The sequence below is a fragment of the Pezoporus wallicus genome, unplaced genomic scaffold (assembly GCF_028554395.1).
Source record: "Pezoporus wallicus isolate ANWC-B61680 ecotype Strahan unplaced genomic scaffold, APGP_CSIRO_Pwel_v1 contig_227, whole genome shotgun sequence".
Taxonomy (NCBI): Eukaryota; Metazoa; Chordata; class Aves; order Psittaciformes; family Psittacidae; genus Pezoporus; species Pezoporus wallicus.
This window is the reverse complement of record NW_026635704.1, coordinates 12619961-12647203: the sequence shown is the minus strand read 5'-3', so window position 1 is coordinate 12647203 and position 27243 is coordinate 12619961. Positions and strand designations below refer to the sequence as shown.

The following is a 27243-nucleotide window of genomic DNA, read 5'->3' as shown; positions in this document are numbered from 1 at the left end:
TATTGTATTAAATCTGTTATCAGTTAGTGTATTGTACACTTTTATATGTTGGTAACTGTTTAGATGAAGATCTTGAACTAGTTGCTGTTGAAATATATTCTTCAGCATTTTGAGGCTTGCAATATGTTGAAAACGCTACAGTGACAGTACTGACTTTCTGTTGCAGGAAATGGCAGCAGTATCAGCTTTTCTTCAGCCTGGAGCTCCTAGACCATATCCTGCTCATTATATGGAAACAGCAATTCAGACCTATCGAGATATCTGCAAGTATGTTGTTTACTTTCGTATTGATCCAATGAAAGTTGAAAGTCCTGGTGGCTTAACTTTCTTCTGTACAGTGGTAGTGTCAGATGACTACAAGAACACAGAATGATGGTAACTTTTTAAAGAGTAAGGTATGTTAGTTGATCTAGGGTAAGATGGAAGGGGATCTATGCTGTTCGTAGCAAAGTGCTTACTAATCTTGTAGGTTGAATTTACATGATAAGATTTTGGTAATGGGGTGAAGACAGCAAGAGCTGCCCCTGTGTTGGGCAGAGCCAGTTTTCACCTGGCTCTGGATATACCTGCTGCCCAAAGCTCATCTTGTCAGCAATGGTGGTGGTGCTTCTGTGGTAACATACTTAAGGGTAAAAGCATCTGTGAGAGAGGAGTGAGAAACTTGCCTGCACATACCAAGGTCAATGAGGAAGGAGGAGGTGGAGGTGCATCATTGCAGCCTGTGGAGAAGACCATGGTGAAGCAGCCCATGGAGGACCACAGTGGAGCAGGGATGCACATTGCAGCTATTGGAGTACCCAGTGTCAGAGCAGGTGGATATGCCCATAAGGTAGCAGCAGCCTGTGGAGAGCCTTTGCCAGAGCAGGTTCCTGGCAGGAGCTGTGGTGCGTGGGGAACCCACACTGGAGCAGTCTGTTCCTGATGGACTGTACCCTGTGGAAGGGGCCCCATGCTGTACCAGGGGAATAGCATGAGGAGAAACTAGTGGCAGCAATGAAATGTTACATACTGACCAGAGCTCCTTTTTCCTGCTCCCCTCCCCTTCTTGGGGGGAGTAAGAGACGGACCAGTTAGAAGTGAAGTTGAGCCTGGGAAGACGGAGTCAGGGGAAGGAGTTTTAGTTCTGTTTTTATTTATCACTGTCCCATTCTGTTATTAATTTGCAATAAATTAATCGTCCCCAAATTAGGTTTCTTTTGCATGTAGCTGTAATTGGTGAGTGATCGCCTTGTACTTATTTTTAATCTAGTTTTCTCCCCTGTTGTGCTGTGGTAGAGTTGTGATAGAGTAGCTTGGTGGACACCTAATACCCACCAAGGTCACAGCACATCTTGTTTCTGACTGTCATTTATCATATTATTTTAGTTGACATTTTATAAATACACTACTGTCCACAAAAATGCTCTCTAGCTTTGACTTCTGAAAAGCTCCTTTTATAGTAGGATAGCACAAGAGGAGTCAATCTGTATGGGGTTGTTTTGCAGAGGATGAACTTTCATGTATTTTACTTTAGGAAGGATAAATAACAGAACATCAGTCTGATGTGATGTGGAGAAAATTAGTCAGATTTGTGGTGAAAAGTTTTCCATGCCTCGCTTTGATAAACATTTATTAATACATCTATATTTTTCCTTTAGGAACATGGTTCTGGCTGAGCGCTGTGTGCTGCTTAGTGCTGAAATCTTAAAAAGTCAAAGCAAATACTCAGAGGCAGCTGCTCTTCTGATTCGTTTAACAAGTGAGGTAAAACAGTAGCTTTTTCCACTCTTGTCCTCCCCTTACTTACCCAAGCACTTCTAGGTTACATTCTAATTCTTGTTGTATGATACTTTCTAGCAAAAGGTAGCAAATTAGCAGGTGTAAAGCATGAAGTGAGGAAAACTGCTTTTGCTACAATGAAGAACCCAGTACTGTTAAGTCTTCTTTCTGGTCAGGTGACTTGCTTGACTGCTTTAAACATGCCAAATATACATTTGTTATCTTTGGCTTTATGACAGTTTTTTGTTGACATGTGTTGACTCTTGTATGGAATACTTTCAGATTAAGGATTCAGGGGTTAAGAAAATTAGCATGGCTTGCCAGAGCCATAATGGATACTAGTCTGCATATGACCAGCAGCACCCAATAGTTTAAGTAACAAAGGTGTTTACTGTAGCTTAGGTGGTATGAATCCTCAGAATCAGTAAGTGAAAGCTAGAACACTTCTGTAATATTGATGGAAATTAAGCATTAAGTTAACTTCTAACAGCCCAGAAAGCATCTTGTTTGAAAAGGAAACAAATATCTACCAGTAATAGCATACTATGTAGCTTGGAGGAAAGCCTAAATGGTAATTTGTTCTGGCTTTGTGGACAGCTTGCACCAGTGTGATGCTTAGGACAGATGAAGCATGGAGTAAATTTGCTTAGTTAGTAAGTTTCTCTCTCAAGTGTCTTTGTAGCTTTATTCTTGCCCTTTCAACTTAGCTTGCTACTAACTTTTGTGAGCAGTATGTTATTTAAGCAAACTAAATACTGTTGGCTCTGCATCATATTTATATGTAGTATGCTTGTTTGTATGTAAAAGAATCTTCAACTTCACAGCTCTTACAGCTTACTGCCCTTGTTAGCATTAAACAAGGCCACTGATATCTTTGTATTCAACTTTGAGGCTAATTCTCCTTTTTGCTTTTAAATAGGATTCAGATCTTCGCAGTGCACTTCTGTTGGAGCAGGCAGCCCATTGCTTTATAAACATGAAAAGTCCCATGGTTAGAAAGTTTGCATTTTATATGATATTGGCTGGCCATAGGTTTAGTAAAGCAGGCCAGGTAAGTATTATCTTTCCATGTGGAAAATATACCCGGAATTTGATACTTAGTCTGGAAACCATGTTAAATGTGTCATTAGTCTGGAAAAAATGTTTGGCTTCTAATGCTTTTGTGTTAGTCAGCAGTATATACAACTCTGTGATCTTCTGAAAATGACTTCTGCATTGATCAGCTTAGTCTTTTACTTTCGAATTAGAAGTAATGCTGAAGATCACTGACTTAGGCTTCAAGTGTGTTTTCATTTCTCTGTCTTCAATTTTATACACTGAAATACAAGGCTTTTTTTATGTGGGTAAAAGAGCATTTTTACTCTTGAGTGAGCTTGCCGGAGTTAGGGATTTCTTAAACTCCTAATTTATTAAAATAATAGCAAAATTTAGATAACCTGTGTTTCCTGGTGCCTCAACTACACGCTTTTTAGTGGATGTGCAGGTGTGTGAGCAGTTACTACAGTTACTGAAGTTCAGGTGCTTGCTGTAATACCTTATTTTAAAGCGTCAGTAGTACCTGCTGATGTTAAGGATTTACTGCTCATACTCTGCTGTGATCACCATACCAATTTGAACACATCTTAGATTTTTATTCCCCCCTCCTCCCCCATTTCCTCTATAAATGAGGGAATGCTGTTCCCTTTTTTTAGAACCTGAGACTTGCCTGTGAATTACTATGCAGATGTTCAATACCTAGACTTGGGATTCAATGCCCAAGTCCTGATACATGTGTAGGAAAGGAAGTGTGGAGCTGAGTGGAAGCAGAGCAGCTGTCTCCAATGGCTGATGCAATTGGTAATTTTGTCTTGTATGTACTGTAGGGCTGTGTTTTTGTTGGTTTGCTTGGCATGGATTTTGTGCCAGGTGTGTCTATGAAACAGCAATTGACTGGAAGTGTCAGAAAGTTCAGTGAAATGAAATGTGTTAAATCTCTTATCTCCTGAGGCCTTTGCAGAAGAGCTCTGTAGACTTCAGCAGTCAGTCCTAAAGCAACACAACACAGTTTTAAAAGTAGTCTTCTCTTGTTATTTGCTCTTTTAACTTAACTGCCTGTTAGACCAGTCTGAAAACATGAACTTAACTTGCAGGCTAGGCTTTATACTGTAGGAACCAACACTTCTGTGTTTAGGTAATATTGACCAGATGCCATGAGGTATAGTTCTGCAAACATGACAGTTAGCATTGTGGGGGTGGTGGTAGAGACTTCAGTGAATTTTCTGACTTACTGTTCAGTCTTACTGTTATTACAATTACAAGGGCATTATTTGAGAAATCAGCTTGTTTTTTTTCTTGCAGAAAAAACATGCCTTGCGTTGCTACTGTCAAGCCATGCAGGTTTACAAAGGGAAAGGCTGGTCTCTTGCAGAAGACCATATTAACTTCACGATTGGTCGCCAGTCCTTTACGCTTCATCAGCTTGACAATGCTGTGTCTGCCTTCAGGCATATTTTGATCAATGATAGTAAACAACCTCCAGCTCAGCAAGGAGCCTTTTTAAGAGAGTATCTTTATGTATATAAAGTAAGTGACTTCCATTTGTATTTATCCCTTGAGTAATCGGTGATTTTTATTGCCAGTAATTTTCTGTTAAGTCATTGAATTATTTTTGTTGAACCTGCTTTGTTCCAGGATTGTGTTTTTTATCTAGTTGATGTTTTAATTTTTTAATTAGGCTTGAAGAAACCAAATACGCTGCATTTTGTGTGTGTAATAAGTGTAGTTCCACTGATAGGTATTAGTGTGACTCTTTGTATGTATTTTTATTACAGTAAAATGAACTCTTCCTTTTGAGGGTCATGGCTGAATTGCAGTCTATAATATTTCAGTTTCTTCTAGAGTTAGTGGATCTCTCTTGATCGACTTATAATGATTTTAAGGCTTTTGATGATAAATCTTTAATAAAGACTTGGTAGCTCTGTCACCTTTCCTGGTTCTATAAAGTACTTCCCATCCATGTTGTAGTGAATATTGTTTTTTAATACGAGTTTCTGTTGATCAAGTGACTCATCAAATTGGCTGTAAATTCATGACTGATTCTGGATTGTAGTATACCATATATATTGTGGGGTGTTTAGTACTGATACCACCACACAACTCATAGCTGTGTAGTTAGTTACTGTATTAAAGTTTGCAAGCAGAATTCCTGTGCTGTTTGCTACGATATAGGAGACTTTACTTGAGACTTGTGTTCAGGTCCACAGCTCAGCTGTGGTGAGTCTTGTATAATGGTGGTGGTGTGGTGAATGTAGTTTATCAAATTCTGAGTTAGAGAGTAAAGCTTTGCATCAAATAAAGCTTGTAACAGCCATGCAGCCACAATAGTGATTAGAGTGTTGGATTAAAATCATTATTCTCCCTTTTTCCATAAAGATTTCACAAACTTTAATCTCTTATTGAAGAAAATATACTACTTCAGAATGTCAAAGCAGAAGAAACAATCAAAAAAATTAATTGAAATTATTGATTCCATCTTAAAAATATTACTTATTCAAGCACTGAGTGCTTATAACTTGGCTTCCGCATCATTCAGATGTTGGTAATGTGTAGCATGGACATCATGTATTTGCATAATGGCATGACACTCTTGTTTTTCGTCTTTGCTTCAGAATGTAACCCAGCTATCACCTGATGGTCCCTTACCACAGCTTCCTTTACCATATATTAACAGCTCAGCAACCCGTGTTTTCTTTGGGCATGATCGAAGACCAGCAGAAGGTTAGAAAATTTTATGTAAACAGATTGAAGTCTCTTTTTTACAGAAATAAAATATTTGCAAGAGCTGGTGTAATTAAAAAAAAAAATAAAATTAATCTATCATTACGTAAAATTAATGTGACCAGGTAACTTCTTAAAAAAAGATTTCAAAAGAAAAGCTTAAGCTTAGTATCTACTCACTAGATGCTTCCAGACTTCCCTGTAAATATGAAATCTGCATATGCGATGGGCTGACTTCCACTGTTTTTCACAGTTGGAAAGCTTCAATGCAAGTCTGTAATGAACTTCATGAAAGAGATTATTAATGCTAAACTCCAGTGCCAATGCTTGAAATTAGCTTTACAGTTAACTTTCTCTTGGTGTTTGAAACGCTGTGATTCTTGAATATAAAGTAAGCTGAGTGGAAATTCTTAGATAAACCAGGGCTGTATTGTGGGGCTGTAGTCTGTCATAAAGTAAAAATAATGTGTAAAATGGGAATACCATGTAGCATTTTATAATCTTGGAATTCCACAATTTGCAAATAGACTTATACTCCATGTATGTAATTTGAAATGTCTTGCAGTTCACTGACTTAGTGTCATTTTAATGTTATAATTTATGTAACTGAGAATTTAAAGTATTTTAACAATACTTATCAAACTTCCAGTCCTGCCCTCTGTTGCAACTGTTGCATGCCACTGTTCTCATCTTCTAAGACTGCCTTACTCGTACTAGGTGAAAAGCAGGCAGCTACGCATGTAAGTCTGGATCAAGAGTATGACTCCGAATCATCACAACAATGGAAGGAACTTGAGGAGCAAGTTGTTTCTGTGGTAAATAAAGGAATGATACCTTCAAACTTTCAACCAACACAGTTCTGTTTAAATCGCTACTCGGATAACTCCAAATTTCCACTTGCTGTGATAGAAGGTAAAGTTATAGTTGTATAAACTTCAGAAATGAGTTAGATTTGTACAATAATTCCTGTGTTATTGTAGATTTAAACCAGTGTTCTTCTGCAGGTTGTTTGCACAAAAATCCTTTGAGTTAGGTGAGCCTTCAGATTGTGGTGGGGATAGCCTGTTGTCATTATTTTCTTGCACTATTTAACAGAACCAATAACTGTAGAAGTGTCCTTCCGAAACCCTCTGAAAGTTCCGCTTCTTTTGACTGACCTTTCGTTGCTGTGGAAGTTTCAACCTAAAGACTTCAATACAAAGCATGAAGGAGAAACAAAAGAGCTGGTAAGGAAAGCTTCATCCTTCTTCAACCAAAACCACACAGTTCCAGTTGTGGAGTATATGTTAAGTCTTAAATGCTGTAGTATGAAAACAGCTGGTTTAAGTGTAAATCTGAAAAAAGGGAGGGGTAGGGGGAGGAGGAAATGACCACTGAATTTTCTTATGCATTGTTTAGATTTTCCTGGATCCATAGGGCATGAAGCAGCCAAGTTAACAAGCATACTGAACTGAGTATTGTAAAGCTTAATGCAAAGAAAAATACTTCCAACATCTCACTGTATGTGTAGTACATCTATTTTGAGTCACTCTAGCCTTCACCAGCAGAAATCACTTGCAGTGTCAGTAAGAGTATTATCAAATACCTATAGCTACTTGTATGTAGTGAAATGTGTGATCTGAAAAACTGTGCTGGTATGGTGTAGAAACATCGTGGTATCTTAATTAGAAGGAAAAAGAAAACTTATCATATTAAAATGAATGTTTTGAATACTTTAGATGAACTACTTAGTACTGTTTAATCTAACACTTCAATTGATACTGCCAAAACTTCCCTCTGAAGGACTCTTCTCACATTCGTAATTTTAAGGTCTTAATGTGTTCTGATACTGAATATTACAGTAAATTCCTTAAGAGTTTGGTTTCCTAGCCAAAAGCATTTGAAACATAGTGATCTCTAAAGGTGCTGTGTTTGCCAGAGTTATAAACATAGTTTTATGTAACTAAGTCTCAAGGATTACCACCTGCTTTCCCTTCTGGTCTGAAGTGCTACTTTAATGATGTGATAAATACTTCTGTGGGTATCAATGAAACTGATTGGGAGTGGTTCCAATATAGAGTGATAAATCTTAGATTTCTCTCAAATAAATGTTTACTGAGCTCTCTGGCTGTTTCTTTAATTTGGAAAGCCTGAGAAACCGGGCATATAGCATCTGCTGGTCCTAACTGCCTGCAGTTTGAGAGTTGTATGCTTTTAACCTCGAACACTGTAGGAAAGTTGTGGGAAGTAATATTTATGGCACTTTTTCTGCCTGGGAGTAATAGTATCTGAAAAGCTGTTTCTTCTTTTCAGGGAATGTGTGATGGTGCCATGATAGGAACTGAAGCAATAGCAGAATTTTTAATTAATAGTGAGGAGACAAAAGTGGTAAGTACTGTATTTTGTTTCAAAAATTATCTTCTTAGTGTTGAACTTCAGGGTGGAGTTCAGATTTGTGATCTGAACTTAAACTCTCAGAAGATGTTATTTATATGAAGTACTTGAATTTCTGAATCTCAGTGTGTATAAATATCTGAAGGGAGGATGTGACGGGGCAAAGGCAGCGGGCACAAACTGAAACACAGCTGTCCAGAGATTGTGGAGTCCCCATCCATGGAGTTTTTTAAAGCCATTTGGACATGGTTCTGAGCAGCTGGCTGTAGGTGGCCCTGCTTGAGCAGGCAAGTTGGACAAGATGACCTTCAGAGGTCCTTTCCAACCTCAACCATACTGTGATTCTGTCTCTGTTAAAGTTAATTTTTGTTATAATTTAGGGTTTTTTCGTAATGTAATGAGCACCTCTTGGCTGTGGATTGGTTTGGTAAATTCTGTGTATATGAAATTTTGAATCCAGTAAATAACTTGTAGTTACTGTATACAGTTATATCTGACGTGACTGTAAAGTAAATGTAGCTGTGAGTGTCTTTAACAGTTGGGCATAAAAATGTAATAATACTTTTTTTTCTAGTAGCAACAACAACAAAAATTTAACATATCTCCACAGGCAAGACTAAAGCTCTTTCCCCATCAAACAGGGGAGCTACATATTCTGGGAGTCGTTTATGATCTCGGCACTGTTCAGGGTGCTGTGACATTAGATGGGATAGATCCTTCTGTTGGACTGCAGACAGGTAAGTGTATTATTCCCTTAAACTGTGTGTCACTGAAAGGGGGAGACATGGTTTCTGCAGATTAGAATTAAATTCTAGTGTTTAATGTTTAACTATTGTGATGCAAGGCTTTCTTTCAAGTAAGAACGTAGAAACAAGGAAAACAACTGAAACAGGAAAAGAACGAATTGGCGCCTGTATGAATCTCATAAGAAAGGAAATAATCACTACCAAACCCATACTTACTCTTCCTTTTAAAATCTAGAAATTATGAAACTATTTAAAAAAATAAAATCAAAATTTAAGTATTCTGTCTATTGCTGTGTTGAATGTATAACAACCTTCACTGATTTTTGCCATTCACTTCTGGGTCTTGTTGCTTTGTTAGCTTTCAGTTTTTGTCTAAATGTTGCACTTCAGTTCTTAGATTTCCAAATTTAAACTTGGCTGATAGAACTTCTTTTAGCATCTTGACTTTATTTTAGTTCTCTTTCCTTCATATTAACATACAAATGCCTTAGTAATTGCACGTTACTTGATCTGTTTTGTTGAGTCATTAATCTAAAACTGTCTCTCACAGGGAAAATTTAGAAGTTGGGGGAAGTGGGGATTAAAGCATGTTTGACAGTGTCTAAAAGAAATAATGAAGCGTGTTTAGCTATCTATGAACTGTAAACCTTTTGACTAAAAAAAAAAAGTTTGGAGAGTAGTGGCCTGTCTTTTGAAGGAAATAAAAATCTTTTGACTTTTCCAGTTTGACAAAAATTGGGAAAGGAAATAAATATTTCACCTTCATGCTCCATGTCCTTCCCTAAGCCCCCCACTCATCCTGCTGCACTTGTAGGGACCTAAAGGGCAGTAAGTCCACATCATCAGAATGATTTTTGAGATTGAGTAGGGAGCTTTGGCTCACTTAGGAAAAAAGAATTATTAAAAAAACACGAACTTTTTATAAATTGTTTTAGGAAAGTTTGTCTCCAATGGATTATCTGTACGAGGACGACAAGATTTAGAAATCCAAGGGCCTCGACTTAATAACACAAAAGAGGAAAAAACATCTATTAGATATGGACCTGATCGACGTTTAGATCCCATTATTACAGAAGAAATGCCTTTGTTGGAGGTATGTAGCTACTTTCTATTGGCAGTTTTGAGCAAATGTCTGAATCTAGAGTTTATAAATTAATTTCTAACAGTGAAGTCATAGGCTTTGTTAATGTCTAAATCTTTTGAGTTAATTTCTGATCTGTCAGTGTCAGACATGTATGTTGGGGGTTTGAGGTGTTTTTCTTGGGTTGGTGTTTTTTTGTTGGTTTTTTTTGGGTGATTTGTTTTGTTTGTTTGGTTTTGGTTTTGTTCTTTTTAAGTGGAACTTGAAGCCTCCAAATTAATACCATTTGGAGGTTGTTAAATTCCCTTTTAAATTTTAGTTGGCAACAGCTTTTTTTTTCAGCCAGATATCAAGGTGAGGGGGAACAGGCAAAGGAACTTTTTTCTGTTGCTTGCCATTTATCTAGAATAGTTCTTCAAGTTAAGCTTAGTAAGTAAAATCACTGTTTTATGAAATTGGTCTGCTTAATGACAACACTTCGTAGAACAGAATTTTTTCATTTGGGAGAGACCTACATCAATCATCTAGTCCAACTGCCTGACTACTCCACGGCAGATAAAGTTAAAAAGTTAAAAGTATGTTAAGGGCATTGTCGAAATGCTTCTTAAACACTGAGTCTGGGGGCATTGACCACCTTTGCAGAAAGCCTGTTCTGGTGTTTATCCACCCTCTTAGTAGAGACATGCCTTCTAATGTCCAGTCTAAATCTCCCCTAGCACAGCTACAAACCATTCGTATCTGTCCTATTGCTGGATACCAGGGAGAAGAGATCAGCACCTCACCCTCCGCTTGTCCTCCTCAAGAAGCTGTAGAGAGCAATGTAGTTTAAATAAGTTGATTGCTCTTTTCATGTGCATTTGTAAATTGGCTCAATGTTCAGGTTTTTCATTTCTCCTGTTCTCTCCCATACAGGTGTTCTTTATAAATTTTCCTACAGGGCTTCTCTGTGGAGAAATCAGAAAAGCATATGTAGAATTTGTGAATGTAAGCAAGTGTCCTCTTACCGCACTGAAGGTTGTGTCCAAGCATCCAGAATTTTTTACGTTCGGTGGAAATACTGCTGTTTTAACACCACTAAGTCCTTCAGCTTCTGAAAACTGTAGTGCTTACAAGACTGTTGTGACAGATCCTACCTCTGTGCGTACAGCACTGCTATCTTCAGCTTCTTCTGTAGACTTTGGGGTTGGCCCAGGAGGTCAGCCTGAAGTAATAAACGTCCCACTTCCTGATGCTGTTCTTCTTCCTGGGGCTTCAGTGCAGCTGCCAATGTGGTTACGGGGACCAGATGAAGAAGGTGTTCATGAAATTAACTTTTTGTTTTACTATGAAAGTATTAAAAGACACTCAAAAATGTGGTAAGTTTTACTTACTTTTGTCATAATTGTAAGACGCACTATAAACATTGTAACCATAAATGTGAATTTCTTTCCGTTTCTGTGGTGATATAGAAATGTCCTGTTAACTGCTGTTTTAAACAGTATTTTTTTCTGCTATCCAGTCTAATCTCTGTATGAAATTACATAGTGTACACTGCTTCTATCAAAGTATCACTTGCTGTTAATGCAAACTCTGTGTTTAGTTTATTTGGAAGCACATCTTTGACATTTTTTCCAGTATTTCAAGCTGGCTAAGAGACTGAATGCTTGAACAGCACTGGCCCGTGCAGCATGATTGTTAAATACAATATTTTTTTGATAGGAAGCTAGAAAGAAAAGTATCTCTTTGGTAGTTGAAAGCAATAATTTGTCTAATAGGTTTGATACTGTTAAAAGCTAAACTTCTTAATGACAGATTCTGGACAGCAGTCTTGGTTGTTCAGAATGTTTTGTTGTTTTGTTTTTTTTCTTTCTTTTTTCCTTCTCCCTCCTTCCTAGTCATAGAGTATTAAGGCACACTGCAGTTATTTGTACTAGCCGGTCTCTGCATATTCGAGCTACTGTCTGCAGAAGTAATGCACTTGAAGACGAAGAAGGCAGAGGGGGCAATATGTTGGTGTTTGTGGATGTAGAAAATATCAATACTGTAAGTTCTTATTTTTTAACAATAATGTTATAAAGCTCAAGAGATGTCGAAGTGTCATCAGTAGAACCAAGACTTAAGTATAAGCGTTTTGGCAACTATTTTATGAACACCAAGTAAACCTTGTGTATAGGATCAGATATTGCTGGAAAGAGAGTACTAACATCAGGTTTTATCTCGACCCACTGGAAGTCTGCTATACCTTACCTATCTCTTCCAGTACTGTAGCTTAGATTTATTTTTTTTTTCTTTTATGAAGATTTGTTCTAAAATCCTGAATGATCTTGATGATCAGAACTTCTAAGATAGTTCTAAATAAGCCAACCAGGTTTCCCACTCCAGCCTTTCAGTGAAAACACTGATAGAATTAGTGGTAATGTGAAGTCAAAATTTAAGCTCTAACTTAAAGAAAGCTTCTGTGTTTATATTTATTGCCAAACTCTAAAAGACATTGTTTGCTGATGTACTCCAAATACAAGTATATCTGTTGTAGTCTGTTGGCTTAGCAAGGCAGATGAAAATATTTTAGTTCTTTTTACTGTGCTAATCTAAGTTTACTCATTTTCTTGGTAAAGCTGCTCCCATTTTTTCAACTGCAAAGCAAGGTAATTGAATCCTCTGTTTATAAAATTTCTAACCACTTAGCTGGTAGTGGAAACACTAAGCTAATTTGTCATTTTGTTTTAAAGGTGTATACACTCTATTTTTTTTTGAGTGAACAGTGTCTACTAAAGTGAATATTGTCCACCCCTTCTTTGACAGGGAAGGAATATTTTTGTAAAGCACTTACCAAGGTAACAGTTAACCTTGTATGAGACTTAATTTTCCACTACCACCTCACTCTTTCCAAGAAATGAAACCACCCCCAAAAGCTACTTTTCATTGTGTATATATATAAAACAAAAAAGTTTCTAAAATTACTTTAGGAACATTGCTAGGTCATAAATCCCAAGAAGGGAAGAATTTTTACTAAGTGGCTTTGCACACAGTGTTCTGCATTGGAGTTAAAAGCCTAGCTTTTATTATAGTCCTCTTTATCCAAAATACTAATTTCCAGGTATTTTTGGGGGGATCTTTGTTTTTTGTGTGGCTTTGTTTGCTGGAATTGGAAGTTGCTGTGAACTGGGACTTGTTTTACATTACAGTGGGTCTTAATTCTCTTGTCTCTCCTTAATACTGTGTTTTGGAAGGTGTGAATAATGAGTTAAGATTCTAACAGTGCTGCCTTGCAGTGAACACTTATGATGTGAATGTAGGATGTTATGACTGTGATTGGTCTTGACTTTTTTTTTCTCTTCCTTAGAGTGAGACTGGCGTTAAAGAATTTCATATAGTGCAAGTTTCAAGTAACAGCAAGCACTGGAAGCTTCAAAAATCTGTTAATATCTCTGAAGACAAAGGTGTGTGTCACCAATAGCATGGCAAGTCTAGCTTCTGCTTGACAAGAACAGTTAAAAAGAATCTTACAAATAGCTTAATTTGGCTCTCAAATAAGTAATTTCTAAAAGCTCTGTCACTTTCAAGCGTGCTACAATCTTTCTTTTGCTACTGTTTCAAGAAACATATTGAAAGGGAACTTTCAGACTTCATCAGTTTTAAAAATGGCCTTAATTTACAGGTAAAATTAATTTCTGTGATGTAGAGAAATCCATGTCACGGATTTGTTTTAACAGACAAATTTCAGTGTTCTCTTAGTTATATATCAGTGTTGAATTTAACTGATAAACAGTATTTGACAAGTGCTTTTTATTATTAGAAATTAGAAATGCACCAGAATTGCTAGTGCAGTATCCTGCCTTCACTAATAGAAGCTGCTAATTTTTGAAAAGGCTAACTATACCAGGCAAAAAGAAAGTGCTGTTAGATACAATAACAAATGTAATCTTTACTTGTATGCTGACATTTAAGTACTTAGAAATTAATCTAGTCTTAGTATTCCTCTTTTGTAATATTTGGGGTGAGCCAGTCAGGTAAACTGAATCTTGTGTTCTGTTCCTTCTTTTTCTGTATCTCCTCATTGTGTTATGACTTGCTTACTGCTCAAGTAATAGATGGAAGGGCTCAACAGATGTGTCTTCCTGACTAGCATACAGTTGCACTGCTTGATCAGTTATGCTTTTTGAGTATTATCAGTGTGGTTCTTACTTGTGAAGTTTAAAGGCTGAATTTTGGCTAATGACTCACAATGTTGGGGGTGGGGGGAAAATCTTGCAAAAAAAAAATCTTGCCATTTTTTAATTTTTTTTTTCCAGATACTAAACTTGCTAGCAGAGAGAGAGCAAAGTTATGTTTTAAAGCAGTAAGATGCAAAAACTCGGAAGGTAGGTTCTCTCCTGAATGTGGTGACCTTTGGAAGAAAATACTATTTGGATACTGTATGCTGGAATTGTGACTCCTCATAATGCTGAAATAATTCTTTCTCTTTTTATCCTTTAGAAAATTACACATTTGCAGACATTGTCTTTGGAAATGAGCAGGTAGGTGAACTGGTGTGACTGCATTCTGTCTTGTACAGGGTATCCCTGTCATGTGCAGGGAGGAGACCCTGCCTTCTAGACAGTATGAGTATTTTGCAAATGCAGCAGCAGCTCTGCAGTAGCACATTCTGGAAAGGCTAACCTTTTTGAAAAGGAGAGGTTAGGAAGCTCAAGTTTGTTACTCATCCTGGTGCCTCCAAGTATCACTGTTGTTGGTCTTGAAACCACTACTTCCTTATCAAGCTTTGGTGTTGGAGAAGTGCAGCACAACGACAGACTTGACAAACAGCACAGTACTTCTGTCTATGCCAGTTATATGCAGGGAATATCCTGTGCAATCTGTTATCTGTGCTATTGCTAGCAAAATGTATACTCCTATCATGATAAGTAACTGTAGCAAACCTGAGGAAAGTTATTCATAAGAGTGATTTGCACATGAATCTTGTGAGTTAGTTGGGACGCATCAGCTCTCACCACTACAGTTAATGTATCACAGTAGTCTGTCTTGTAATAATCAAAGCTCTTACTTCCAAGTCTGTTATTCACAGTTTTAGGCCGATATTCTGTTGCTTTGTTTCCCTGTGTTACCTTAGCTTATTAGGTAGGGCTGATCTTTAACAAGACAAGCATGGAAACCAAGATGTGTGGCATCCTGCAGGTTTGCAAAGGGAAACAAAGCAAGATAATACTACAGTGATGAGTTCTGTTAAGAGTAACTTGTGTCAGCTTGAATCCTTTTGTGAAAACACTTTCTGGCTTTTGTTTTTCTTGCAGATAATAAGCTCAGCCAGTCCATGTGCAGACTTTTTTTTTCAAAGCTTGTTCACTGAATTTAAAAGAACGCATGTGCAGTCTCATACTCACGCATCTCAAAGGGCTGGGAAACAATCAGTTGATGAGACAGTCAGATTGATACAAAGGTGCAGCGAAGTTGATTTGAACATTGTCGTACTGTGGAAGGTACGTATGGTTATGGCCTTTGTGGTAATTTAGCCATGAAATTACTGTTACAAAAATAATTTAATACAGCATCCTAAACATCTAAGTGTACTCGTACAAAATTTGAATGAATTTTATTTTTTCTGAAAACAGGCAAATGAACTAAAATGGTGTTAAGAAGCAAAGACAGTCTTAACAGCTGTTACTGTAATAAGTATGCTTAAGTGGTTTTACATTACTCTGGATGCACCCAGTTCTTTTAAGTTCTTTTCTTAAAAGAGAAAAATCTGAAATCTTGGACATTTGTGCTTTCTTTTATCATAGACCTGTAACAGTGATCCCGGCTGTCTTTGAAGGAAGATCTCGTTTGCCATAACACAAATATTAAATAGCGGAAATTGGCAGTCTAAACTTCAGCAGTTGTCTGTGCTTGCAAAATTAAAGGCATACACATAAAGTCAATATGTGTCATGCTAGCCTTTAAATTTTGAACAGTACATGTTGTACTGTTGTACTTCCACTTAAGTCAGAGGGAAAGACAGTAATTCTGTATTATGATGCTTATGATAGTTTCTGGTCTGCTGATGTCTTTGTATTATGTTCTGTAGGCATATGTTGTGGAAGACAACAAGCAGCTTATTTTGGAGGGCCAGCATCATGTTGCCCTTAATACAGTTGGGAAGGAGGCTTTTTCATTTCCTCAGAAGCAGGTAATCCAGTGTGAAGTTTTCCTTTACAACTGCTTCTTTCTGAAAATAGATTTGATGTGTTTTCTGATAAATGGAATAGCGTTGGGTGCTTTTGTAGAATCTAACATCAGATTTGTTATTACTGAATAATCCAGGCTGACTTCAACTTTGATTAGTCATCTATATTGGAATAGCTAAGCTCAGTTTAAAGATGAGAAAAGCAATATACAAGTAAGTATGCTGCTATGCAGTTGGACTGAATTGTTCTGTGGCATTTCATGGTAGAATTAGGAGCTTATTAATAGTATGAAGACAAAGCTAACAATTATTTCATAGCAGAGTCAATAGTAAAGTGGTGAAATTGGTTTTGAGTCATACAAAATCACTTTTATAAATTCTGCTACTCGTCACAACTTTTAAGTGACGAGCCTTAGTGTAAAATGTTAGAAAAGCAGAAACACTGGAGCAGTTAAAGACATTGAAAGCTTCACTGGAACTGATCAACTAACAGTATATTTTCTCACTCTGAAGTTTTGTAGCCTGTTTGATTGTTCAAAGAAAACAGTGTCTGTAAGAAACTGATGGATGTCTCCTGTTACATGAATCAGAAACATCAATGGAAGCTATAGACAAGTTTCTATAAAAACACCTGTCTTAGATGCAGTGCAAGTGTTTAAAGAAGAATGTGCAAAATGAAGTACAAGTTTTGTACTTTTTTAGTCTTCTGCTGAACAGTACACTGCTGTTCTTGCTTTGGTGCTGATACTGTTGTTTTTACTAATGTTGCAAGCATCATATATAGTTTTTAGTGAGCTCTTGCTCAAAGTTGAAGCAAAAAGTACTACTATACGTTGTATTTGTGAAGAAAGCAATATAGGACAAATGTGTCTTTTTATAAATGCTGTAGCATTTTGTGAATTACTCTGAAGTTTTGTGCTCTTGACTTTGGTTCATAAGCCTTTAAGTATTTGCACATCATTAAGATGTTTTTTCCATTTAGTTCTTTGCGCTGTGAAATAGATGAGAATAGATCAAAAGGGGAGTGTAGTTTGAGCTGAACTGGTTGGTGTTCATTAGTACTGAAAAATAGGAAAATTCAAGTACTAATGTTTGAAAACTGTGTTTTCACTTAACACACACCCCAAAAAGAAACCTTTTCACATGTGAGCTCAAGATATGCTGAGCAGTGCTATGTGTATTAGTCTAGTGACAGCTGCCCACTCTGGTACATACACCTTAAGGCAGAAAAAATAATACAACAGTAGATCATTCTGTAGACGTCTAAAGTCAGGAGAGAAAACACTGTGGACTTCTGATCTCCTGGAGGTCTAGTTCTAGCAACTGGGTGGGAAGAGAAGTAGGATTGAACTGTAACTGCATCCTAAAGTAGACAAACAAGTGAACATGCTAGAGGTAGAAATTTACATTTCTTGTTGACTGCACTGAAACTCTAGTTGTTTCCCTCAAATTCAGTTTCAAACTAAAAACTGAATCCTGCCACCAGCAACAAGGATGATCCAGATGTACTCTCAATTTGTTTTAAGGAATACATGCTATATTAGTATTCTGTCTATAATCTTTCAAATCTGTTATTACAGCTGTAATCAGATGCTGTATTGTTTATGGTATTCACTTGAGCATAAGGAACATGCTTCCTTTGAAGTATTCTGTAGCTTGGTTAGAAGCCAAAATACCTCTGTGTTGTGATGCACTTAAAAACAACCACTATTACTCTTGCACCAGATTTCAATAAATCTGTAGATTCTGTATCCTTATAATAAGCAAAGCCCAGATTTAACTTGGATTTTCAGAGCTTGCAGTCTTAGGACTGTTAAGGATTGAGAAATTGCATGTGCTCATGTACTACTTCCTTTTAATTGGCACTTTATACTGTGAGGAGAGTAGATACCTCCCATGTCAGAGGGGTTTGAGGAATAACAAATTAATTGTTTTGCAGCAGTTTACTTTGTTCATGTTTAAAAATTAAAAGAATCCCCAAAATAGGATTAAATGAGGCTAGGTAGAAAAAAATGAACAGTTAAGGACTGTGTATTGTCTTGGAATGATCTTGCTCGAGTTAAATTTTCACAAGTAGTGAAAAGCTGGGAGTGGAGCGGGGGGAGTGGGAATCCCAAACCCAAACTTTACTTCTAACAGTGTTTTTAGTATGTTGTTTTGAAGCTTGTAACATAACATTCACATAATTTCTTACAAAAATCTGTATTTATTCTCTAAATCATAAATGGGACTGGTAACTAGACTGTTCCTGACTGTCTTGTGCTGTCAGTATGGAAGTTAGTTGTTTTCTGTGGTCTAGACAGCAGAGGGAGATGGAGATGTGTGCCTTTTACCCAATGCATGTTGGTTAACAGTTCTTACATGATAAAGGGCTGCTCAGATCTGGGGAAAAAATAAATAAATTATTTGCAGATTCTGAACAGGGTGTCACCTAGGATGCAAGAGTCTGCTCTCTATATTGCTTCATGTGTTCTATTTGTTGCAGCCCTTCAGTGACTTTCTTCTTGACTTGTGCTGCTTCTGCTTCATGCTGTTGCAGCCAGCAAAGGAATTTTTGTCTGCCTGGCAATATAGCCATCATCAGCCAAGAACGGGGTCTCGTACACTTGGGAAAAACATGAACAAGTTTTCTTTCTGCATCTTTATTTCTTCTAGCCCACTGAGAAATTACTCAAATCTTAGGTGAATTCATCAAATAACTACATTGAACGGATCAAGGTAGCTTGCTTTGTATTTTGTTTAAATTCTGTGTGCTGGTTGATTTCTACTGCTTTGTCAGTTCTGGAGTATCTCACTAATTCTTTGACAGCTTTTAAGGATTTAGTTTGGATTTATGGAAACTTCCAGAACTGTTCAGGGAAACAAAGCTGCAGTAAAGCACTGAGGAGAGGAGCGGTAGATCAGTATTCATTGTCAGAGTAATGTTGAAGTTCTTCCAGTCTACCAGCAACTGCTGGTAGTTGGGTACACTGATATAAAGTCATCTTTATCATATGTTTAAGCCAGGATGTGAGACTACTGACTGAGATGCAAGGACAGGTTACTTCTGCTTGGTTCATTGTGGAACATGGTAATGTTTGTAACAGGGATGAGGAACAGATAGCAGGTCAACTTAGATTGCATCCAGAATAGTTCGTCTCTTGTTCATGATCCCTCTACCTTCACTTAATAATAGGACAAAAACTTCAAATACTTCAAACATCCATTCACATTTGGGGCTGTTCATCAGTATTCTTATTGCTGTCTCCTGTATTTTTCTACTCTGGTGAATTCAAAAGATTCCAAAGGAAAAGCACGGTGTAATACAGTGGCATGGAAGTGGTAGTGTGGAGCTGGGGCATTTGCCATACTTCTGACTGGCAAAGACTTCATTCTTATGGAAGTTGAGATGCAGTCTAGTAGAGGCTTTTTCACTTGGGCATGCCAGCATGTTTTGGAATAGTGCATCCATACTTCTAAAACATATTCGAGAATGTAAACTTAGTTTTGACTGAAGTCTAGATGAGAGAAAGTGCCTACGACTGTGTTTTAGATCAGGTTGCTTTTTTCAACATGCTGTCCCCATTAAAGCCCTTTGTTTTCATTGTGAAGTGGTTGTGTATTGCACAAAGTGTGTACCTTCCAGGTAGATTAATCCAGGTATGCTCCGTGATGGCACATGATGTGCTTCTGGGCTGTTTGTTCAGTCCTGTGGATTAGACTGTGGTAGCCTGAAGTAAAAACCCATAAAATGCATACTGCGTGGATGCAGGTGTTTTGGCAATGTTTCACTTCAGAGATGACAATTTTTGGTAACACTGCTTCTTAATAGAGTTGGAATTAAGAAGATCTTAAAAGTAGGAGAGGGTAGGATTTAAATAACTGTATTTTTCCAAACAGTGAATTACTGGAAGTAACAACCTGTGCTAGTTCAGGAATTTCTGGGTTTTTTTACAGAATTAAAAAAAAAGGGAAGGAGTACTTAAATCGAATACAGATTGTTGGAATGGATTGAAGACTTCGCTTACCCTCCACTAATCTGATTTAAAGAAAATTCTTATGGGTAATTAAACATAAAGAGCTGAAGTGGACATTTTCCACTCTGTATTAATTGATGTACTTATTCCTGTACCAGTTTTGGAGGACTGGCCTATGTTATTGCCATGAATGAAACATTTCAGATAGCAAAAAAGAAATCTGCTGCTTTGCCCATTGATAGACTGATGATATTTTGTGTTTTCAAATGCATTATTGCTGGTGTTTTAGCAAAATGTTGTTCCTGGAGTCATCATTTCTATGGTTAGGAGCTAGAATGAATATAGATGAATCACATGGTGAAAGTAACCAACTTAAAATTGAGGTTTTAAAATGGAAATTGCCTGATCTAAAATGAGAGAAGGAGAAAGGCACATCAGTTTCTCTCCCTCTTGCTCTGCTGCTTTCATGTACTCTGCTTTTATTTATGCTTTAGTGGTGTTCCAAAGTTTCCTGTTTGGGTTTTATTTCTTGCTGTGCATATTTGTCCCTCATACTTGACTGGGCATGTCAATAATTATTCTGGCTATGAGTAACTTGAGATTTATGGGGCAGATATGCTGAATTTCCATACAACTTGGAAATCAAATTGTGTTGTTCAGGTTTGTGTGTTTAAGAGCACATTGACCCAGTTATTAACAAGAGTGTTTTTGAAATTGAAAACTTTTAAGTTGTCTAATATCACAGAGAAAAGTCCTTTAAAATGACTGCATGTGAGGGTATCATTATTTCCATCTGTCTGGTAGAAAGGAAGAACTTTACAGTTTGCTGCAGTGTGTTCTAAGAAATTAAGGAATGTATTATGAGCAGACCTGTCTATTAAATCTATTAGATAATGGAAAAGCTGCTTTGAATGGTGAAAATTTTGACTTTTCCAACTTTAGCTTAGTACAGTTGCAGGAGATATCTGAACAAGCGTGAACAAGTAATACGCAATTTCAGACATATAAGTAGGGATGATATGTAACTTTGTTTTGAAATAGCAAAACGCCGAAGGTCATGGCTCTTTTGTACCTACTGAATAAGAGATAATGTTGAGATTATTCTATTGGAACAGCAGACTTATGTCTAGTTTCAAGTGTATTTGTTTGAAGCTGGCCTTTTTAGATGTCTTTGGGCAATAGAAAGCTTTATGAAAATAGTAACAACTTTCCTAGCACCAGTTGCACAGTTCATAGCTCTTGGAAGGTAACTGTGGGAGTGCTGTGGTTCTGGTGCTACTGCATGGTGTGTGTTTCTAGTTACAAATCAAAAGCTTAAAAATACAGCTGTGTAATTTAAAATGACAGCAAAAAGCACTTCCCTTTCCTCCCTACCCAGTTCTTCCAAACTCTTCTTATGATGAAGTTTCTTAGAGTTAAGCTTTTTGTATCTCTACCAGTATGTTTGGATGAGGCCTTAAAGTTACACCTTAATCATTTTTTTTAAAGGGAACATCTTAACTATTGTTGTTGCCTTCTTGTATGCAGTATATGGTGTTTGCTGTCTAGTGGAGCCTGTGGTATTGCTAGAAGCAGACTTCAGGTGTCAGAACTTCAGTATTTGTCCATTTGGGCTGCTGTTCTGGGAGTTCAGCGACAGAATACCACCTGTTTGATTCTTGATTTTGCTTTACTCTGTTTCGAAGTGTAACCACAAGTCTTGAGGCTGTTACCTGCTTGATCCATGTTCTTGAAGAGAGGGTACAGGTGTCCAAGTAGGCATGGGCATTTTTTTTTTTTTATATAGGCTAGATCCAGTTTCCCAATTTCCAGAGCAGAGCAGAAATTTAATGCATCCTAAAACTTAGTATTTATTAGATGTTTCTAGGTAACTCCCTGATCTGTATGTGTATCTTCTTGGTTACCATTTGCAAGTGCTTCATTTTGTCCAGAACCACTAGGTAGGAGAATCATGTACTGAATGTCAAGTCTTAGGCTTTGTTTTAGGTACACAATTACAATAAACCTAGACTTTGAGCATCTGAAGTTGGAGGCAAAGACATCTTTTATGACTGGGACACACCTAGGCTGGCTGGAACTAAGGTTTAGCTCTGTGATGGTAAATGGTTTAATCTTGCTGTTTTCCAGTCCTTCAGCAGAGCTGTAATATTAGAACTAAAGGTTTGAAATATTAACGTCACTCTGCACTTTCACCAGTAAATGTTCCTGCTGCATTTTATGATGCTTTTGTCTGTAGAGATAAACGTTCATATTTGTCTTTTGTAGGGTTTAAAAAAAATACTCTGGAATTCTGATTGGGAGGACTTGGAACAGGTAATTGACTCTAGGGCAAACTACAGTGTGTAGGATATTGATATGTGGTTGAAGAGGCCATTGAATAATTGGTTGACTGTGACTTGAAGGGAAAGATCAATTAAAATGAAAGCCTGTAATCTCATCTCTTGTGCATTTCATGCTGTCATAAGGTAGGGTGGAAATGCCAGATGCATTCAATGCTTAAAATACATTTCATTGTTACTGTGAAATATCTTTTTTTTCTTCTTAAATTACTTTTTAAGAAAACTACTCTTCCTTTCAAGAAGAAAGAATCACAAGCATTATAAAACATTTGATGTCTTCCTGGTATTACCAGCACAGGTGAACAGTGATTGAGATGTTCATACATACTGCAGAACACCCAGCATGTCTGTTACTGAGTCAGGTTTTGTTGCCTGTAGTATTTCTTTTCAACTTACAAGGTACAATCCATCACTGTTAAAGTATTTGTTACATTTTACTGACTTTACGTGGCTTTCTAAAATCTTCTTTCACATCCTTTCAGCAGTCGGTCACGCTTGTTGCTGCAAATTGTTTTCTTCTAAAGGTAGACTTTTTGCAGAATAGATTTGTAAAGGAATACTAAAAGGCAGCCCCTTCCTGAATAAATCCGGCTCATGAAAGAGACTTGTGTTTTGTCCAACAAAACCATCCAGATGATGTTGGACAGTGACAGTAGTGCTGTAGTGCTGGGCCAGATGAAGCCCGATTGCTTCGTTTGGTGTTGCATCTTCCTATGTCATCTAATTTCTTCTGCTTCAGAGACTGATTCTGCCCACAGGCTTAGGATGAATCCCAAGTAGTGTGTCAGTGCTTGACTTGGGTTTTCAGCCAGGGACAGTTAGCTTGTATCTCTGCAAGAGCTTGCTATACAATTTTTAAGATATTTTGCTTTATAAATTCTTCTGTCACTGCTAGCATGTTCCTGTACACTTCTGTTTGCTTTACTTTGGATCTGTTTTGGGAAACCTTGGTGTTTTCTTTCCTGTTGTGAACTTCCCAGGGTAGGCGATGGATTGTTTGGGGTTTGTTTTTTTTTTTTAGGTACAGCTGCTGTATATGGAGCTGTGTAAAGGCTGTCCCTTTTTCTTAGAAACCAAACACTAATAAACTCCTGCAACAATGGCATGCTTTTCTTAAACTTTTACACATAGCGTTTTCACAAGCAGCTGTGAAATCTGTCTCAAAGGAAGGTAGCAGATAAATCATATCAGTTCTTCATCTACCACGCTTAAATACAAAACACATAGGAAAAATCCGAGCTTCATGGTGCTGTAGATGTACTTCCCTGGAGTTACAGTTCATAGTGGTGAATTGTAGCTTCTATGGTTGGATTTCTTGTGTTGCATTGCACAGTACCTTATGTCAGTATTTTAAATGTAATTCTGAATTTGTTTCAGGAATTACCAGAAATGGTTCTCCTGAAGTTTTTTCGACCGGAAAACACACCAGCACCTGCAAGACCAACACCAGAGCAGCTTTCTAATCTTATCAAGACAAGTCTTCATTATCCAGAGTCTTTCAGTCATTCTTTTCACCAAAAAAGGTTAGTACAACATTCATTAGGAACTTCTGAAATACTGTTACATTTGACGTAAATGCCATGATGCTATGTGGGTTATGGTGCCTGAGATGCAGTTTGGGTTATGATATGAAAGATAAAAGTCTGATAAGCAAGGGTGTAATCTTACTCAATTCTTAAATTCACTGCTGCAGAATTTTGAAGGTAAAATAAAAGTTTCATGTAGGGCAAAATACTGTAATACCACAGTTTACAGTTTTGATATTAAATACTAATGTGATCAAACTTACTGAAAGGAAAATAAATACTTTCCTGCATTTGTGTGTATTTTTGATGCCAGTGTAAACAATGTGACTACTTTGAGAAGCTAGACAGAAAGTAAGAGGTACTTTTAAGTGCAAAGAACTATTATATCTACAGCATCTGACTTGCCAAGATTAGCTGCACATGGCTCTGATTTATGTCAGGATGGAAGGCGGTAACAGTTTAGATCACTGGGGCTTGTCTCGTGGAAGTATACCAGAATTAACCTGTCAAAAAGCAGACTGCTAGAGTGAATTAATTTGAGCCTGTAAGATCTATGAGTCTTTCAAAGTTAGCATGATGTGAACAAAGCCCTCTGGGTTCATTTCCAGATATGGAAGGGTTTGTGTTTGAAACAAAGATATCTATTTAGGTTTGAGGTGTTTTATTTGAGAACTCTACTGTTAAAATTTTTCTAAAATTTCAGTTGATATAAGTAAGTTGTTGAAAGAAGTGGATTTCTTCTTTTAAAAAACCCTAACATTTAAACACTTTGTAAGGTGGCATATTTTTAATTGACAGTTACAAAGCATGCATCGTTCCAGTAACAAGTTCATATCTTATTTGTTACAGTTGCTAATTGTTCTTTTCTTGTTAGTCTAGCTTAGGATATTTAAGGTGATAAGCAATGGCAAGGAATAGGAGTGATACGAATCACTTGCTATATACATAGATCTGTTTCAACTCTGGTAGTTTGGTTACCTGCCTGTAAATATCTTGGGGTCTTTCTTGCTGCAGCATTATTTATAAAAACAGTCATACTAATTGTGAGCAAGCAACTAACTCTATTAGTTTTATTCAGGGTAAAGTCTTAAATTAACACGAATGTGTATGTGCTGTCTGATTTGGGCACTGCTCTGGCAAAAACTTTAGGCCAGATGCCAGCAATTCCTCTATAGGAGGCAGTGCAGAAGAAAAGTATCTAGGCAAAATGTGCTGAACACCATACTGGATCATGTTATCCCATTCTGAAATATCTGTTGTCATAATAGACAACTTTATGCTTTTGCTAGCCTTCCTCTGCTGGATGAGGGGAAATGGGTACTTCATTTGGCTCAGTTGAGCCAATGCTGTTTGCCTCAATCAATAGCTTTTATTAAAAGTAACTCTAGTCAGTGTGATTATATTGCTCTGTACTCTGACATGTTGCATAATAGCTACATGTTACATTATGTGAAAGTCATTTTAGCTATTTAAGAGTATAATTAAAACTGTCAAGGATAAGACTTCTTTGTTCATTATGGAACTATTTCCTTTTGCAGCCTCTGTCTGGTTCCTGTCACTCTCCTACTTTCCAATTGTTCCCAGGCTGTTGTAGATGTGATGATTGATTTGCGGCATAAAACAACAAGGTAATGTGTGAATATTAATGAAACAGTATTTTCTGAGAGGGCTTTCTAGTTTGGGGAGTCTTGTAATGAATTTCTAGAATAGGATTGTTTTTTCAACAGTGGCTTCTTTGAGGGGATAAAGGCTTCATACAGTCAAATGGGAGTCTTCAGTTAGGGCTCAATTTTACTTTTGACTGTTGCTAAGACAGGACCTTGAATTGTGATTTCTGAGTAGTTTAACTCTGCAGTTTTTTTTCTAAAAAAGCAGAAATGCTTTTGAACTAGTGAAATATGGGCTTCAGCAACCTTACTTTGTTAAAATTATGTTGTTGGGGTTTCATTTTTATATGTAAAGTAACTTGTAGAAAACTACTTTTGAAGTTCAAGTCCTTCCTCCTGCAATTTGGCATAGTATAAAATGTCATATAACCTTAGGTATTTTTAAGAATTCCTGTAGGTTTATCAGCTGATTCTTAATGCCTGGCTGTTTGCTTAGTAGTATTTGTAGTATTATGTGCAGAAATATTAGCACTGAGGAAATATTTCGTGAATTGCTTTTAAGAGTTTTACTAAGGATTTCTGTAGGAGAGAATTGAGAACCATGAGATACCGTTGTTATTTCTTCCACTTCTGTTAAAACAAGGCAATTTAACTCATGTAATTCAGGGGACAATTCCATCATGCTACTTGGTATGCTTACCACAAAATAGACTGTAGGATTCTTGACTGAGTATTCTAGGGGGATTGTGAAGACAGATTGTGAGGAATTGAGGTACACTTGGTCATGGGAAACATTGGCTTTTTGCCAGCAGTCCATTCATGCAAGTAAGAAATTAAAAGCCCAGGGCCTAATACACACATTGAGAAATAGAGAATAGAAGGCTTAAGTATGTTTTGGTTCTCAGTTAACATTAGGAATCTATTCACTGAACTGATATTTTTTAGGAGATGATCATGTCTTGTAATAGTACTGTTAAAACATGTCTTTGGAAGGATAGTGTAGTTAGTTGTGCCTTGAAATGTGTTTAAAAACAAGTACACCCCCCCCCCCCCCAGTTACTAATGCGGTGTGTCTAAAGCAGTGTCTGTCTATGCTGACTCTGTGTGTGACATGCATGCTGATTTAACTGTAGCTCAAGGGAGAGGCCTAAGAATGCCTTATGTAGGAATTCCTAAAACTGTGACAGTTTGGGTTTTGTTACTGTGTCTATTGTTAGTGTATCTGATGGTTCTGTAGAAAGCTGGGAGTACGCTGGAATTTATCAATAAACATACATGTATAATTGATGTTCTGTATGTAGTATACACTGTATTAGGAATCAAAGAAATACTTTAAGTATCTATACTGATTCATCTGAACCAAGGGGAGAGCTGCTGTAACGAGTGTTAAGCGTGGGAACATTAAGACGTATTTGGTAAGAAGTAAGGACCCAGAGTTAAATTGGGTGGACATAGGATCCATAAAGGTACACAGGGATAACTTAGGTACTCTGTCTCAGAGCATGTAAATCCTTGTACAGATGGGTGTGTGTGGATATAATAGGAAAGGGAAAAAGGGGCATATAGACTTCTTTTTTGAAGTTGCATTTAGAATCTTGATAGAATGTTAAGCACAATTCTGTCTATACCTATGATTGCTACTGTTATCCTTTCAAAGTCTGGCTTTGTCGTGCTATAGAAAAACTTTAATCTCTTAGAGATAAAGACTAGGGAGGATGTGTGAAACACAGCACCATGCATTTGGGGAAGGCATTGACTTAAGGGAAATTATTGTAGGCAAGCAGTCAAAAAGACGTGGCAATTCCTAAGACAAATGGCAGTGGGCACTCTCACATTCAGAGCCTGCCAAAGTAGTAGCTTCATTTCCCAGTTCCTGACTTCTGAAGTTTTCAGAAACAAGCCTATCTCTGTAAGGGGAGGGGGGAAGTGGGGGGAGGTGGTGGACACACAGTAGTTTCT

The 27243-nt window shown here is 37.2% G+C and overlaps 1 protein-coding gene across 2 annotated transcripts in view; it reads left to right on the top strand.

Moving 5' to 3' along the window:
- Positions 1–27243, top strand: part of TRAPPC8 (trafficking protein particle complex subunit 8) — a 49769-nt gene that overhangs the window by 21376 nt on the left and 1150 nt on the right. For both annotated transcript variants that reach the window (XM_057397685.1, XM_057397683.1), the window contains 20 exons: positions 167–267; positions 1638–1743; positions 2678–2809; positions 4096–4320; positions 5406–5514; positions 6232–6426; positions 6610–6740; positions 7807–7881; positions 8498–8624; positions 9569–9726; positions 10627–11069; positions 11589–11736; positions 13037–13133; positions 13986–14054; positions 14170–14210; positions 14985–15170; positions 15758–15859; positions 22078–22125; positions 23529–23674; positions 25216–25305. In XM_057397685.1, coding sequence (XP_057253668.1) covers positions 167–267; positions 1638–1743; positions 2678–2809; positions 4096–4320; positions 5406–5514; positions 6232–6426; positions 6610–6740; positions 7807–7881; positions 8498–8624; positions 9569–9726; positions 10627–11069; positions 11589–11736; positions 13037–13133; positions 13986–14054; positions 14170–14210; positions 14985–15170; positions 15758–15859; positions 22078–22125; positions 23529–23674; positions 25216–25305 — 2729 coding nt within the window. The remainder of the gene's footprint in view (positions 1–166; positions 268–1637; positions 1744–2677; positions 2810–4095; positions 4321–5405; positions 5515–6231; positions 6427–6609; positions 6741–7806; positions 7882–8497; positions 8625–9568; positions 9727–10626; positions 11070–11588; positions 11737–13036; positions 13134–13985; positions 14055–14169; positions 14211–14984; positions 15171–15757; positions 15860–22077; positions 22126–23528; positions 23675–25215; positions 25306–27243) is intronic.